Genomic DNA, 16540 nt, shown 5'->3' with positions numbered 1-16540 from the left:
TGTAATGAACAAGTACATATTCTAGCAATTGTAAAAGAATTAGTTCATGGTCATTGTTCATGAATATAATTGGGATAGTGAGGGAAAGGATAAATTTCAAATACTATTGTTCATGAATATAATTGGGATAGTGAGGGAAAGGATTGATTTTAAGTACTATAGCTAGCTAGCAGATATTTGTGAGAGGTAGTAAGTTTTGCAAAAAATCCACATCTTGAGATATTGCAATCTTTCAGGACCAGTAGTCTCTAGATAGAGATCTGAATTCAATCACATTTATCCAAGGAACTAACAAATACTCCTTGCTAAAATGATAGTTTCTAGAACAGTTTTAAAATACAGTATTTAATTTTTAGCTACAGATTTTTGGTGAGATATGATAAGTTTTTGTGAATGTTTATTTTTCAGTTTCAATGGATCTAGAGCTATTCTCTCTGGGCCTGCTGGAGGTGTTGTTGGTTATGCCATGACTAGCTATAATGAACTTGGACAACAGCCTGTGATTGGTTTTGATATGGGAGGTACTTCAACTGATGTATCACGCTATGCAGGTGCATTTGAGCATGTCTTTGAAAGTACTACTGCTGGCATCACCATCCAGGCTCCTCAGCTTGATGTAAACACTGTGGCTGCTGGTGGAGGTTCTCGATTGTTCTTCCGATCTGGGATGTTTGTTGTTGGCCCAGAATCAGTTGGAGCTCATCCAGGTGAAGAATTGTGTATTTTGTTTTGATTTGTTCCAGGCACTGTTGTATACATATGTAATTGTAAAGACTTAATAGAATTGCATTACTTTTTCTAATTCTAACATGAAAAAATTGCTTAACACAAATTTTGCTGCATAAATAAAATTGTTTTCTGATGCTGAGGTTTGAGGCCAATCACATATATACATTATGCAATAAGAATATACATATTGGCTATACAAGAGGATGATAGACACTCTTCTAGTATGCAGCCCCTCTTATTATGATGCATCTGGGGAAGAAAGATTGACCTCTTCTTAAGTTATTGACTTCAATTATAAAATATGAAATTGTGCTCATGCATTGACAAACAATTGCCTTACATAGCTAGATGCATATTTACTTATACGGGGATGACATCAACTGGCATAAGGTACTGTACCTGAATCTTTTACAGTATGTTTGTCAGTCTATTTGAGGATGTAGAATAACTCAAAAGTTTGGTTTGTGTAACAGATAAATGCTAGGTTGGTAGTTAAGACAAGGAAACTTATGGAGAGGGTAGGGCAGTTGATAACCTGTCCAGTACTTAAAGTTAGAAGGTAGTAAGTGTACTCATTTACTTGAAATCCATGTCATACTAAAGACTAGCTGTGACCATGCCCTTACTTGCTTTAGAAAGTTGTTTTTAGTTATTCAGTATTCACAATTTCAGCTATATTCTGCTCCATTTACTCCCATTAACACAAGCAAGATCTTGAAAATGCAGTTAATTTTTTTCCAAGTTTCCACAGCAACCATTTGAATCATGATGTCAATAGTACTCTTGACCAGTTATAATGGGGTATTTATGTGATGAGAATATTCTTTTGCTAATTAAAATATTTAGTATTCTGTTTCTGGCCACTGTTACTAGTGACCACCTTAATATCTATCCATCCATTGATCTGTTCAGTTTTAACATATTTTTATATTGGTTCAAGTTAATTCATATAAGAACCTTTTCCAATTATTTCAAAGGGAATGTTTAAGATAAAATAGTCTGTTCCATTTCAGTTGCTCCCTGAAGCAGTCTTTTATGTTATTGGTTGTAGAACCTAGATATTTTATCTGCCTTACTATTCTTATCCCTTATGTGTACTGCATGTCTTCTGTGTTGTCTATACTGCACCAGCCATTGAATATTAGAATGTTCTTTTATTTTTGTTTGTATTGTGGTCACATTCTGTAGCTGTTTTTTTACTAGCTGCCTTTAACTATATCTTCCAAAGAATGACCTAGGATCAGTCCATCATCTGCATAGAACAGTTCAACACTTTGTAAAATTTAATTCCTAATTTATACTGTTGTATCCTCCAGCTTTTCAGTATATTCAGGTACATTACTAATACAGTAAAAGGAAGACTGGTTGACCGATTACACAACTGTCTTATGCTATTGGTTACATTATCTTCTCTTATTCTATATTATTGAGACAAAATTGTTGTGTTGTTTTTATACATTTTTTTTGCAACTGCATTTATAACCTCTTTATGTGAAATCTGCATGACATGTTCTCAATAAGTTTTCTTGTGTTTACAAAATTAAAATCTTTCTGAAAACCTATTGGCACTTCATATAAGTAAAGGTTTTTCTCCTGTCTCTTGTATACAATATTAATCACTCTTCTTTATGCAGTGAAAATTGATTGTAGCTAATGCATTTTCCTTATATTTTTAGTATTTTCCAATGTCTTCATTATTGCCATGAATATTTTGTATGACATTTTTTAAGTCTGTTGACCTAAGGTCTTTTATGGTGGGGTATAGTTTCTTTGGTGTGAGAGTTGTTTTAGACTTACGCATGCTGCTCTTCATGCTCTTACACTCTACATGCTCTTACATTTTAATATACTATCAATACATTCTTCTAATTCCTATTGGTCTGCATGAACTATCTGAACACTATGTAGTATTGTGTGTTAACCTGTCTATCTTTAGTGCTTTTTTTTGTTCTAGGGGTAGGGATTCACCTTTGAAACTGCTTCTTTATTCATCCTATTTTGCCTTTGGCTAAGGTTGTTATGTGAATGACTGAGGATTTACATAATGCTAATTGTGTTAACTCCTCTTTCTTTAATAAAAGTGTGATTGATTGATTTGTACAAAAAACTTATTTCATTTTTTAAAACTTACTATAGATATATGTGCAAATAGTGTAAAATAAGAACAAGAGATCAAAAGGATGACAGGTATTAAGGAAAGAATATATTAGACACAAAATTTACAAAAAACAGTTAAAAGTGGAAAGTTGAAGCCATCACTGATGTACAGTGGTCCCCCTGTATTCACGGGGGATGTGTACCAGACCCCCATGCAAATAGTTGGGAACGCCTATAAAAACGCTTAAAGCAGCCTATTTTGTTAGCTAAACTCAAGAAAACCCTCTAAAAATGTTTATACCTGTTTTTTAATAATAGTTTTATCCAAAAAGGGATTTTGACGAAGGAAAAATCTATTTCTGGGTGATTGGCTCGTGTCGCCCTATGAAAGTAATCCTTAACATCATCTTTCTAGGTAAAATTATCCTAAAATTACCAGAGAAAAAACAAAATTAAGAAAATGTCAGTAAGACTGACTCGCTCACTCTTAAAAAGAAGTGTCGGTATGATATAGGGGCGAGTGTGGAACACTACCACGAGACAAACACCAATTAGAACTTCCCTATCAGAATCCCCCTAAGAGAGAGCCGATACCAACGGGCGATGCAGCCTCTACTACTACTACTAGAGGACGCCACGGACAGCAGCGCCCCTAGCGGTCATCCTTAAATAAAATATAAATACATCTTGTCCTGCAAGGGGGGGAAAAACAAACAATAAAAAGGGATGGGTTTCATAGGGCGACACGAGCCAATCACCCAGAAATAGATTTTTCCTTCGTCAAATCCCTTTTTCTTGGCTGCAGCTCGTGTCGGCCTATGAAAGAGTACCAGAGAAACAGACAAGATGGAAAAGGGAAAAATGAAAAACATATTAAAATGATGGATATAATATAAGTAAATCAAATACAGCATACAAATTAAGTACTTAAACTAACTTATTACAGTAATCAATAACAGAATGTTAGTAAACTTAAAGTACTTAAATGGTAGTAACAAAATCATAAATATGCATGTAAAACAAGGAAATGTTTGAATTTACTTAATTTAGAACATATAAGTACAATTATATACATACATGTGTCCTACCCTAGCATAAAAATAAGGGTAGATACACTCAATCCATCATTAATACAATTAATACAATTAATTCAAATATGTACAAACACATTGTGACTGAAGTTATCACAAATCCAATTGGAGAATTTATACAAACATATTGTGGCCTATCCTAGCATAAAAATAAGGGTAGGACCACTGAAGTACATATCAGTACAAGGGTGGTTGTCCCTAGCAAAAAAATAAGGGACAAACCACTACAACACACAACGGCTAAGGCTATGATGCTGAGTAGCCTGGTGATAGGTTGAGGCATGTTGGTTGAAGTAGGTAGAAAGGAGACCTGGATTAATACTACAAACTACTAAGCGTTAGTTCAGGGGAAACTATGTTTCCCGCTGCTACTGCTGAAAACTTTAAAGATTCCAAGGACTTTAAATAATGTCGTTTAAAGACTGTCGGGGATTTCCATCCAGTATACTTTCTAAGATCCTCAAAGTTCATATGTTGGAAATAATTAATAGAGGTGGCTACTCCCCTGATATCATGTGCTTTTGGGAATGACTCAGGGTTGGCTTGTTTAATGAAGTAAAGGATTTGCTGTCTAATACCTTTAACTGACAAAGTACCACCTTTTTCTCTCATGAAGAGAGCACCAGAGGATCTAGAAGAAGTACGAGAAAGAAAGGCTCTAAGAGTTGATACTGGGCAGAGAGAAGGATCCTGTGGAAGTGGGATAACCTTCCAAGGAGCCCACCTTGCAAGAGGATCTTCATTTTTGGCTAAAAAGCTACGATCCGGAGCAAGTAGAACTTCTCCTGATGGGAGGAATTCCACATGACCCGCATCCCTGGATAGAGCCGACAGTTCTGAAATTCTCGCTCCTGAGGCTAGGCTTAATAAGAATAATGTCTTCCTCAGGAGCATTATGAATGTACAAGATGAGTTGTCAGTATCTGAAGCTAGTTTGAGAACATCATTTAAAAACCATGAAACTGTAGTAGGCCTCTGAGAAGGTCTAAGTCTAGCACAGGCTTTAGGGATAGATGTGAAATAAGATTCAGTCAAATCTATCTGAAAACCTACTTGAAAGATTTCTTCAAAGCCGACTTATGAGTGGTAATCGTGCTAGCTGCTAAACCTTTTTCAAATAAAGATCTGAAAAAGGATATAGCCAAATTAACTGTCATGGTTGTAGTGTTCGATTCTCTCAAGAAAGATGCTAATTTCTTAACAGCTGAGTCATATTGTCTAATGGTTGACTCCCTTTTTATTCTGATTCTAGGAAGAGAATATTCTGTGGATCAATGTCAGCATCTTTATTAGCCGCAAACTTCATGAAGTCCATAAAGTTAGGTCTGGAGAGTTCCTGAGGAAGCGAACACAGTCCTCATTTGTACTGATTGTGATAGTTTGGGGTTGGGGATCCGTTGAGGTCGGAGACCCAATTCCAAAAGAAGTGGATACCAGTTGCTCTTGGGCCAGTTCGGTGCAATCAGAGCTATTATCCCTTTGAAAGACCTTAGTTTGTCTAGGACTTTCAAGAGAAGATTCACTGGAGGAAAAACATAAATTCTCCTCCATTGATTCCAATCCAACGACAGGGCGTCCGTGGCATAAGCAGAGGGTCCAGGTTGGGGGCCACATAGCAAGGGAGCTTGTGGTTTGCTTGTGAGGCGAAGAGGTCCACTTGGAGACCTGGGACTCTCCGGCTTACCCACTGGAATGACCCGACGTCCAGAGACCACTCTGATTCCAGAGGGACTGACCGGGACAGGGCGTCTGCCTATCAACATTCTTACTCCTGCCAGATGAGTGGCAGACAGATGCCATTTGTGTTTGCTTGCTAATGCAAAGATGGCTATCATGACATGGTTCACATGTTTGGATTTGGACCCTCCTCTGTTGATGCAATGAACTACCACTGCACTGTCCAAAACTAGCCTTAGATGAGACTTTTCGGGGGAAGCAGTCTCTTCAGAGTAAGAAATACTGCCATTGCTTCCAACACATTTATGTGAAGCTGGCGAAATTGAACTGACCAAGTCCCCTGAACTTGTTTGAACTGAGAGTATCCCCCCCACCCGGACAGGGATGCGTCCGTGTGAATGGTTAACATTGGGATGGGGATATTGAAGGGTACTTTCTTGGCTAAGTTCTTTACTTTTGACCAAGGCCGTAGTTGGTTGCGGAGGATCTGTGGGATTACTGACAACTTGTCTCGATATTTGGAGTTTGCTTTTGACCGCCAAATTCGATTTATATCTTTCAGCCTCGCTTTCAGAAGGATATCTGTTATTCCGAAGCAAACTGAAGAGACCCTAGGATTCCTCCTGGTTTCTTCTTGACGTTTGTTTGCACTTGAGAAATTGCCTGACAGACTTTGCTATTCCTTCCGTTTGGCTATTGGAATTGATAGATTGTGGGAGGACAAATCCCATTGGATTCCTAGCCACTGAAAACGAGATTCCGGAACAAGTCTGGATTTCGTTTTGTTTATCTGGAACCCCAGATGTTCCAGAAAGTGAACTACCTTTTTGGTAGCTTTGAGACATTCCTCGACTGTTGGTGCCCCAGATTAAAAACCAATCGTCGAGGTTTCATGCCGCTACCATGATTCCCTGAGCTCTCAATTGTTGTACAACCACTTCTGCTTATCTTTGTGAATACCCTGGGGGCTACATTCAGACCGAAGGGCATCACTTGAATGAGAATGTCTGACTTCCTAGCCTGAATCCTAGGAATGGGCGGAAGTGCCTGGCTATAGGGATATGATAGTATGCGTCTGTAAGATCGATGGAGCATGTGACGGCTCCACGCGGAAGTAAGGTCCTTACTTGCGAGAGGGTAAGCATCTTGAACTTGTCGCAGCGAATGAAAGAGTTTAGCTTTGACAAGTCTAAGATTACCCTTCTTTTTGTTGAGCCTTTCTTTGGCACGCTGAATAAGCGACCTTGAAATTTTAGATGTTTGACTCTCGCAATAGCTCCTTTCTGAAGGAGTTCTTCCGCGTAATCTATCAATTCCTTTGATGGTACCTGATGGAATGATTTGATTGGAGGAGGATCTTGGATCCAGCTCCAGCCTAATCCTTTGGACACTATGCTCTGTGCCCAATTGCTGAACCCCCACCTGTGGCGGAAGAGGAACAGCCTCCTCCTACCTGGGGAGCCTCATTGCTGATGGGCGGGTTGGCCACCACGCCCTCCTCTGAACTGCTTACTCCTTGTGCCCCTTCCTGCGCCACGGTGACGAAAGTAACCTCTCGCCCTACCCCTCGGTTGAGAGTAGCCTTGAGCCTCATAAGCAGGGTTAAAGGCAGGCGAGATAGCATAGGAAGTCGAAGGTTGCGATTGCTGGGGCACCAGGAGGAAAGGCTGAGTTTGCTTAGATGTAGCAGGTTGTCCTTGTTGGGTGACTGGGACTGCCTGCACAAACTGCTGCTGATGCTGGAGTTTTTTATATGGCTGGAACCTCCTACCAGCCTTCTTTGGTTTCTTGCCAGCAGTGGGAACGGATTCCTGTTTCCTCTTAGAGGAAATACCCCACCTAGCTCTAAGGCTCTGGTTGAGTCTAGCAGCTTCGTGGTGGACTTCGTTCACTGCTGACTCTGGGAAGAGATCCGCTCCCCACATGCTGGCAGTCAAGAGTCTATTAGGCTCGTGCCTAATGGTGCACTCTTGAAGAACATGCTTTCGACAGTTCTTCCTGGCTTGGAAGAAGTCAAAAGCGTCTAACAGAACCGTCTGAAATTGCGATTTTGCTAGGATTTTGAATAGCGGTTCGTTCGCGTAAGATAGCGCAGCCATTTCCGTGACGATGAGTGAGTTAAGGGACCTGCCAAACCTAGTTCGCGCATCGAACTCTGCCTGGATTAGGGAGTCCGGCAGCCTAGGTAACTTCTCACCGAACTGGTCCATAGCGCAGTCCGGCTTGAGTTTACCCTGCGTGAAGTAGCTGGCAGGTTTTCCCATAACTCTCCGAAGGCGGGAAAGAGTGGAGAAGTGGACTCCGACTCTCTCAACTGTGGAACGGGCTCATCCTTGAGGACTGCCTGAAGAGCCTTCTCACCCAATTCGTGGCGAACGGAAGAGAGACCTCCTCTTCCGTGGCGAAAATAGTGAAGGGGCTCTTATAGGCCTGGAGTTTAGTATTAGTACACTCCCAGTCCTCAAGGCCAGTTGAAACCCATTCCCGTTGGGCGTGATCTCTACTATAGAGGACTGACTCCTTCGAGATCTTGTCCTCCCTTGTAAGAGCCGTTGACGTCAGCCTAGCTATCCCATGAAAGGCTGTGACAGACCCGGAGGATAGAACTCGAAGTCCTCAATCCTTCGAGTGCCAAACTCCGGGATCGAAATCATCCCGTCCTTAAAGGGAGCGTAGGCCGCTACTCTCCATGGATTGTCCATAGAGAAAGCTGGCAAGGAGTCGTAAGACGGGAGTTGGAGAATCCCCGTGCTAGAAGCAGGGGATACTGGGGGAGGAGCCTGGGATAGCCCAACCATCCGATCCTCATTCTCTCTTACTCTATTCGAGAGTTCCTGGACCGTCTGTCCAGTTTGAGACAGAGAGCTCGACAATTGTGCGAACATCTGCTCAAAACGTGTTCCCAAAGCTGAGATTTGGGAACCAATCATCACTCCTACCTGCTCCATCATTCCTGGTGAGACAGGAGAAGGAACGCAGGAGCTGGTGCTTGCCACCCCTGCCGGCATAGCCGAGAGAGCAGCGGAGGCGGGAGAAGGCAACGATTCGGAGGTAGCGCGAGCTTTCTCCTTCGAAGCCTTGCCTCTGGAGCTCTTCGACTGGGAAGAGCTTGGCTTAGCCTTCACCGCGTCGGCGTAAGAAGTCGATGACTTCCTAGCGAAGAAGACGAAGACGACTTCTTAGAAGTCGTCTTAGACAATGTCTTCGGTTCTCTCTTTCCCTTCTCCTTGGGAGGTACAGAGAGAGCGAGTGCGGCTAGGGATCTCGGATCCCGGAAAGCCTTGGAAAGAGGCGGAAGAAGAAGGGACAGGAGAAGATCCAGGAGCGCCCAAGGAAAGACCTTGGGCGCCCGACAAACCTACCTCAACCAACAAATCCTCACTCACTACCGCCATCGGCTCAAGATTCAGGTCCAGGCCGGCGACGTCTGGAACTGACTCCTGGGCGGCTCCGACCCCCAACGACTGCTGGAGTTCTTGCTGGATGGCGGCTATGACGGGGGCGGCGGACAAGGGGTCGACGTAGCCCGTCGACTTGCCCGCCGGGAAGATCTGCATGGCCAGCTTCCTATCCAATATGTAGGGCTGGCCCTTGGCGGCGTTCTTCCCAAAGCCGCCCACCCACGCTTTCAGGGTGGCGAGGGCGACTTCCCTCACACCGCTAGCCTGAAAGAAAGGCTGAATTAGCTACCAATTGCGGACAGGGTTAACAAACTTACGAACTAAAAGTGTTAGTAAATTGATAAATAACCTCATAATGGTCTTACCCCACCAACCAGCTGATCGACCAGGTCGTAACATATAGTGCAGGCCTCGGGATGCCAGACGATAGACTCGTTGAACAAGGTGGCACATGGGGCGTGAGACCTGCATTCGTCATGTCCGCAGGGGTCGTGCAGCGTCGCATTACAAGCGAGGACCTGGCAGTTGGTAGCCTGTAAGTGAAAACGTACATGAGTACAAAGTAAACACTTACAGCCTAACATATGCTCCGCTGGTGCCGGAGCGATAAAGTTAGATAAAACCAGAGCCCTGCTAAAATACGTGTGGTAACCATGTTGGAAGAAAGGCTATGGCTCCGCCAGTGGCGGAGGCACAAGAATCAACCAACTAGGAGTGGTGGTAATGGAAACCACAACGGATAATGGCGGGGATGGTTGATAACATAAATATTATAATAAACAATTCATTGTAAAATATCTTAAATTAGGGTATATATCCTTAACATAACATGGTAATAACATAAAAACCAACTTTTCTCCACCCGTCTACTAGAAGAGTGCGTAGGTAAGGGTAAGCTCCCTTCCGGTAGCGGGGGAGAGAAAAAAGGATATAGTAGGCAAGCAATCGACCATCCATGGCACCCACCCTGCCCGCTAGCGGAGCCAATATCCTATAACCAAAGGGGCCCCGGCTGCGACGGAAGGCCCCTTTCATATCGTAAGGGAGGTGGCTGAGTAATGAGTAGGGGGGGAAGGAGGTCCCGGTGAAACGCGGCGGGAGCGAGGAAAGGGGGAAGGGATGGCCTACTCCTCCCCACCTCACCAACTACCCGTATGGAGACCCGGTACCTCATAGTGGTCGCCCTATACCCCCTGCTGGCGGAACCCCCCGGCACCTCCGGAATGTGAAAGAAGGCTATGAGGTTGTTATGACAACCAAGGGGTCCCCCAGCTCCTCCCTACATCAGAGAGGGAGGGAAGGGGCAGGGTAAGGTGCTATGGAACACGTGACCACCAGTGGCCTAGGCCGCGAACAACACAACCGTGGTAGGGCCACGTGAACCAAGCTGTACCAATACATGGAACAAGCACCTAGGCTAGCCTAACACCCTAAATAATAATAATAAAATACATCGAAAGGTGGAAGAGACACTTTTAGTAAAAGAGAAAGAAGCCCAGGAGGAGGCAAACTATTCCAAGAAACAGGAGCCTACTCGGAGCCAGCGATAGCCGATGTAGAGCAAGAGCCGGGATGCTGGGCCAGAATAAAATTAATAATAGCCCTAAATACCAAGCTAAGAGAATGGTAAGAGGGCTAACTAGCTAAAACTCGATGTAAAACAATGAACGTGATAAAGTAAGCCCATAAGTATAAGAAGTCCCAGTATGGAAGACCGGGAATTCTTACGAGGCAGCATGGCCGCCACGAGACAACCGGGGAACCGTATATGACCTATAAAAAGGAAAATACTGGTACCCGGAAGATAAAACTGTGATAAAATATTACTTATGAGTTACTTAACTTAGCCGTGGCAATTGCTGAGCGTTCCATCGTAGAATACGAGATAAATCCTGAGAAATATAGCACAAGTAAAATCTGCGTCTAGACGCTGGCGCTAAATTTTAAGGATGACCGCTAGGGGCGCTGCTGTCCGTGGCGTCCTCTAGTAGTAGTAGTAGAGGCTGCATCGCCCAGTTGGTATCGGCTCTCTCTTAGGGGGATTCTGATAGGGAAGTTCTAATTGGTGTTGTCTCGTGGTAGTGTTCCACACTCGCCCTATATCATACCGACACTTCTTTTTTAAGAGTGAGCGAGTCAGTCTTACTGACATTTTCTTAATTTTGTTTTTTCTCTGGTAATTTTAGGATAATTTTACCTAGAAAGATGATGTTAAGGATTACTTTCATAGGCCGACACGAGCTGAGCCCAGAAAAGTGCCTTTTATGATGAAATTATTAAAATAAATAAAAAGAATTTGTGGATATTTATCATAGAAAAATACAGTGAGTAGGCAAAATTCCCGCAAATAATAGGGGAAAATGTTCCAGAGAGAAATTTGCGAATATGTGAGTCCACATATCTGGAGAACGCGAATACTGGGGTGTCCACTGTACCATAAATATATGAAGGCCTGGACTCAGGACATAGTATTGAGTCACCACTACACATGCTCTTAGCAATCTTGTCTTCCTAAAAGTTGAATGGAAAGTTAAATTATGGTTAAAGCAAGGCTAAAAATGGAAAGACCAAGCTGTGGGAAACTGTGTACATTCATCAGTATGGTCATTTTTATTATGTTTAATACTTCATTGCAGCTCTACCTTGCATTAGGGAATAGCAGTCACCTAGTATGAGATTACAGGAAAAACTGCTGAGCCAACCTAAAAATATGATGCTCATACTGTGTGTAGTATGTGCAGAGGGCAAGTTTGTTCTTTTACTCTTGACTTGTGATGAGTGTAAAGATTGGGATAAGGGGAAATGGCAGGTGTTGGCAACAAGCAGAATTATCCTGTATTTGCAAAGCACCCTCTAAAGTAAGAGGTGACACAGGGTCGTGATGCCCGAGGTAGAGAGGAATGGTGACCATAGTCAGTAATTACCTGCCATAGCTCCCTCACCAGGTACGGTTACAATAAGCACCTATCAGTGCTAGCTAATAATTACTGTTTCATGTAAAGTTTTGTCTAGAATATTAGTACTGAAATAGCATATGTCCATGTATCCCACCACCTCTTGGTAAGTTACTTATATAAAAATGACATTATATGATACATAAAATAAATTTTTTATATACTTACCAAGTACTGTACAGTCATATCCCTACATACAAAAAATCCAGGTTACGAAGGCAAAGACGAAGATCTTTTTGCTTCTGTGTAAAAAAATAATTCAGGTCGCGAAAGGATGTACTGTAAAGTCCGAGATTCGCCCGGGGCCGCCGAGAACATTTTTGAAACTCACACGCTGCCAACTCAGTAGATTCGCCACCATCCTCCCACTCTCCCATTGGTTCCTGATGCTAGCTACCACCATAAGATCCTGCTCTCTTATTGGTCAGCATCTATCCCATCATGCATCTATGTAAGGGAGTTCCTCGACCATTTCGTTTTGGCAGCATTATCGCACGCGTGGAATTAGTTCGTTCACATAGATTTAGTTTGTTAACGTAAATTTGTGGTAGTGATTTCGCTTCCATTGTACTGTAAGTTACTTTATTGTGTTGTGTGTGAACTAATTACTTATGTTATTAGCCAAGGGTCCCAAGAATGTTGCATAAGTTCACGGAAAGAAGAGGATGCTTTCTATGGAGATGAAGATGGAGATAATCAAGAAGTATGAGGCTAGCATGTGGTTGAGTAATATCGCTAAGGAAAATAGCCGAAATCCGTCGACTATAGGCACCATCCTTAAGCAGAAGGAAGCCATCAAAGCAGCTACACCTTCCAAGGGTGTGACTATATTTTTCAACAAGAGGAGCCACCTGCATGATGAGATGGAGAGGCTGCTTCTTGTAGGGATTAAGGACAAGGAAATCGCTGGTGATACAATAATCAAGACGGCAATCTGCCAGAAGGCCAGTGCCATTTTCGGTGATCTGAGTGCTCAGGCCGAAGATGATGCAGGAGAAGGGACATCGAAGGCAACCCCAGACTTCAAGGCTTCGTGGGGGGGTTTGATAAATTTCGTAAACGGACTGGCATCCATTCAGAAGTGCGGCATAGGGAGGCTGCCAGCTCGGACACAAAAGTGACCCAAGCCTTTGTTAAGATGTTCAATGAGATGACAATCAAGGAAGGCTAAAGTTCTCAGCAAGTCTTCAACTGTGACGAGACTGACCTTCTTTGGGAAAAAATGCCTCGGACGTACATCACGGAGGAAGAGAAGAAGCTACCCGGGCAAAAGCCTTTGAAAGACAGGCTTATGCACTGCTCTAACGCCAGTGGGGATTGTAAGGTGAAGCCCCTACTTGTGTATCATTCGGAAACTCCTCGAGCCTTCAAGGCCCACAAAGTGCTAAAGGAGAAGCTCACGGTGATGTGGAGGGCTAATGCGAATGCCTGGGTAACAAGACTTTTGTTCACAGAGTGGGTAAATCTGTGTTTCGGCCCAACAGTGAAGAAATACTTGGAAGAGATGTGCCTCCCTCTGAAATGTCTGCTGTTGTTGGACAATGCCCCTGCTCACCCTCCTGGCCTCGAGGACAATATCCTAGCGGAGTATTCTTTCATCAAGGTTCTTTATATTCTGCCTAACACCACCCCTCTCCTCCAGCCCATGGACCAGCAAGTGATATCAAACTTCAAGAAGCTGTTTACAAAACATCTTTTCAAGAGATGTTTTTGTACATGAACTTCCCTGCCAGATACATACTTAGCTTAGGTCTCTGATGAAACGACAGAAAATTCAAAACTCGCGGCACACGCTACAGGTAGGTCAGGTGATCTACCTTACCCGCCGCTGGGAGGCAGGTGTAAGAACCAGTCCCCCTTTCTTGTCAGATTATTTTCTGTCGCCGGCTGGACAACACCTGTTGTTCAGTCCTTACGATAGTTAAATTCGTTCTCTCGTTGCCGACGATTTGGATTTTGGTGAAGTACCCTTTGGTTGTTGGCTTGGCATACGCTTTTTGGACTGTTTTTGGATTTTTCTTTTGGATTTCTCTTACAATATCTTTAATCATGGATGATTCTGAAATTAAGAAACCTAGTTTATTTAGGGTTTGTTCAGTGAAGGAATGTAAAGTTAGGCTTCCTAAAGCTGCATTAGATCCTCACTGTATGTACGTCTTGTAGAGGGAATGAATGCGCTTTTATTAACCCTTGCAAGGAGTGTGAGAATTTGGATGAGGATGGTTGGAAGGCTCTTTCTTCTTATGTGAGAAAGTTAGAGAAGGATAGGGTGCGCAAGGCTTCTTCAAGGAGCTCTAGTAGATCGAGGGTGAGTGAAGTTGACGCTGAGCCTGTAGTAGAAGTAGTTCCTTCTCCGGTTTCAGCCCTGCGCCCAGCTTTGAACCCGAAGATTCGTTTTTCGGAAGTTGCTTCTGGGAGAGCCTCGATCAGGAGAGAAGAGCCTCGCTCGCTCTCGACAAGGTTTAAGAGTGATGATAGTGCAAGTGATCAGTGCAGTGCCCCTAGTGCAGTGGAGGGTGCGTCTGACCGGCTCACTAACGCTTCCAGGCCTAGACCTCTTCCAGACTCCCAGACCCAGTGGAGGAGGAAAGTCGAAAGCCGCAGGAAGGTTAGGGAGAACCCCCACCGGTCAGGCGTCCCCTCGGCAGTTCCTGTTGCTCGTTCCCAGGCTGCCTTGGATCGAACCAAGAAGGAGTTATTGCGCCAGTGCTTCTCGTCATCTTCGTCGCCTTCTCCTCAGCGTAGATGGAGCGCCTCGGAGTCGTCTCGCCCTCTCAAGAGGCCCTGGAAGGATCCTTGCGCCCTTCCTTCCAGCCCCGAATCCTTCGCGGAAGAACCAGAAGTGGAACGAATCAGAACAAGATTTCGTCCGGTTACGCTTCTCCTGTTCGCCTCTCGGACTTCGTCCCCCGGTAGAGGAGTTTAAGAGATCTCCTGCGCGTATCCTGGCGGGTCTGCAGGCGCACAGATTGCGGCTTTAGCGGAGTCTATTGCCGGGACTTCTCATCGTTGGAAGGACGCCTCACTTCCGGTTGAAGAAGTCTAAGAACGTTCCTTCGGCTAAATCTCCTCTGGCTAGAGAAGCTTTTTGAGCCTGTTAGTAGGAGGTCAGAAGTGCAGGCTGGAGCTCGGGATCTTTCTCCGAGTAGGCTCTCCTCTCTTCCCAGCAAGAGTTGTGAGCATGTAAGGCGGAAGGAGCTAGACAGGCTCTCTCCTCAGGATTTCCGCTCCTCTTCAGTTAGGCGTCAAGAGCTTGACAGACGTCAAGAGCCTCGTTTTCGTCAGGAGCGAAGGAAGAGTTCTTCGCCTGGTGGCCACTCTCCTTTTGACGGACGCTTGGAGCCTAGTAGGCATCAAGAGCCTAGTAGGCGCCAAGAGCCTAGTATGCGCCAAGAGCCTGGTAGGCGGCAACGGAAGCTTTCTCCTCCGTTAGATCACTCCCGATTGGATAGGCGCTCAGAGCCTTGTAAGCGCGCGCTTCTGACAGGGATTCATCTGTGGACGTTTTCTCTCCCCGTGGCAGGCGTCAAGAGCCTGGCAGGGGTTTTGAGCTCTATAGGCATCAAGAGCCTGGCAGGCGTATTGAGGATGGCAGGCGCCAAGAACCTAGCAGGCGCAGAGAGCCTGATAGGCGCTCTCCCTTATCCAGACGCTCTTCTGTGGAGTTAGAATCTGTTTCCGACAGACGGGCCTCCGCTTGTAGGCGCTCTCCTAGTAGGCGCTCCCCAAGTAGGCGCTCTCCTAGCAGGCGCTCCCCAAAGTAGGCTCTCTCCTGGGAGGCGCTCTCAAAGTAGGCGCTCTCCTAGTAGGCGCTCTCCAACTAGGCGCTCTCCTAGTAGGCTCTCTCCTGGGAGGCGCTCTCAAAGTAGGCGCTCTCCTGGTAGGCGCTCCCCGTGTAAGCGCTCTCCCAGTGGTTTTTCTCCCAGTAGGCGCTCTCCGAACAGGCGCTCTCCAAGGATTAGCTCTCTTACCGGGCAGTAGAGCTTCAAGACGTCATTCTTCGGAGAATTTGTTGGGGATTCGGAGGAAGATTTGCCCAAAGATGCTTCGGTTCTTCGTATAAGAGACTGACAGACCTCCTCTTGCAAGATTTGGGGAGTCTCTTTCGGCCGTTGCTCCTCCGTCTCCTCCGTCCTTATTTTCAACGACCAATACGACTAAGAAGTCTTCAGTCGTTAAGATGAAGCCTACAGTGTCTATGAAGAAGGCTCTGAAGAACTTTGACGAGTCTGGTTGGTTTCAAAGAAGAGAAAGGCAAGACAGTTTTTTCTTTTCCCCCGTCCAAGCTGACGGGTAAGATGGGGTTCTGGTACGAGTCAGGAGAGCCCACCCTTGGGTCTGACCTCTTCCCTCTTCTGCAGACTCGGACTTCTCTTCGTTGGTTGATTCCGCACGTCGCTCGGCGCTGAATTCTGCGAAGACGACGTGGGGTATGAGCGAGTTGGATCACCTTCTGAAGGGAATGTTCCGAGTCTTAGAAGTTTTTAACTTTCTTGACTGGACCCTTGGAGTGTTGGCTAAGAGGACTCAAGAGCAAGACACTCTTTCGCCTGAAGACCTCCACGCAGTTCTGTCTTGCATGGACAAGGCA

The 16540-nt window shown here is 44.7% G+C and overlaps 1 protein-coding gene across 1 annotated transcript in view; it reads left to right on the top strand.

Moving 5' to 3' along the window:
- The window catches only part of LOC135221310 (5-oxoprolinase-like), a 709982-nt gene that overhangs the window by 233097 nt on the left and 460345 nt on the right, over positions 1–16540 (top strand). The window contains exon 3 of the mRNA XM_064259114.1: positions 409–707. Coding sequence (XP_064115184.1) covers positions 409–707 — 299 coding nt within the window. The remainder of the gene's footprint in view (positions 1–408; positions 708–16540) is intronic.

This window comes from Macrobrachium nipponense, chromosome 2, assembly GCF_015104395.2.
Source record: "Macrobrachium nipponense isolate FS-2020 chromosome 2, ASM1510439v2, whole genome shotgun sequence".
Taxonomy (NCBI): Eukaryota; Metazoa; Arthropoda; class Malacostraca; order Decapoda; family Palaemonidae; genus Macrobrachium; species Macrobrachium nipponense.
The sequence above is the reverse complement of the archived record's forward strand: the minus strand, read 5'-3'. Positions and strand labels throughout refer to the sequence as shown.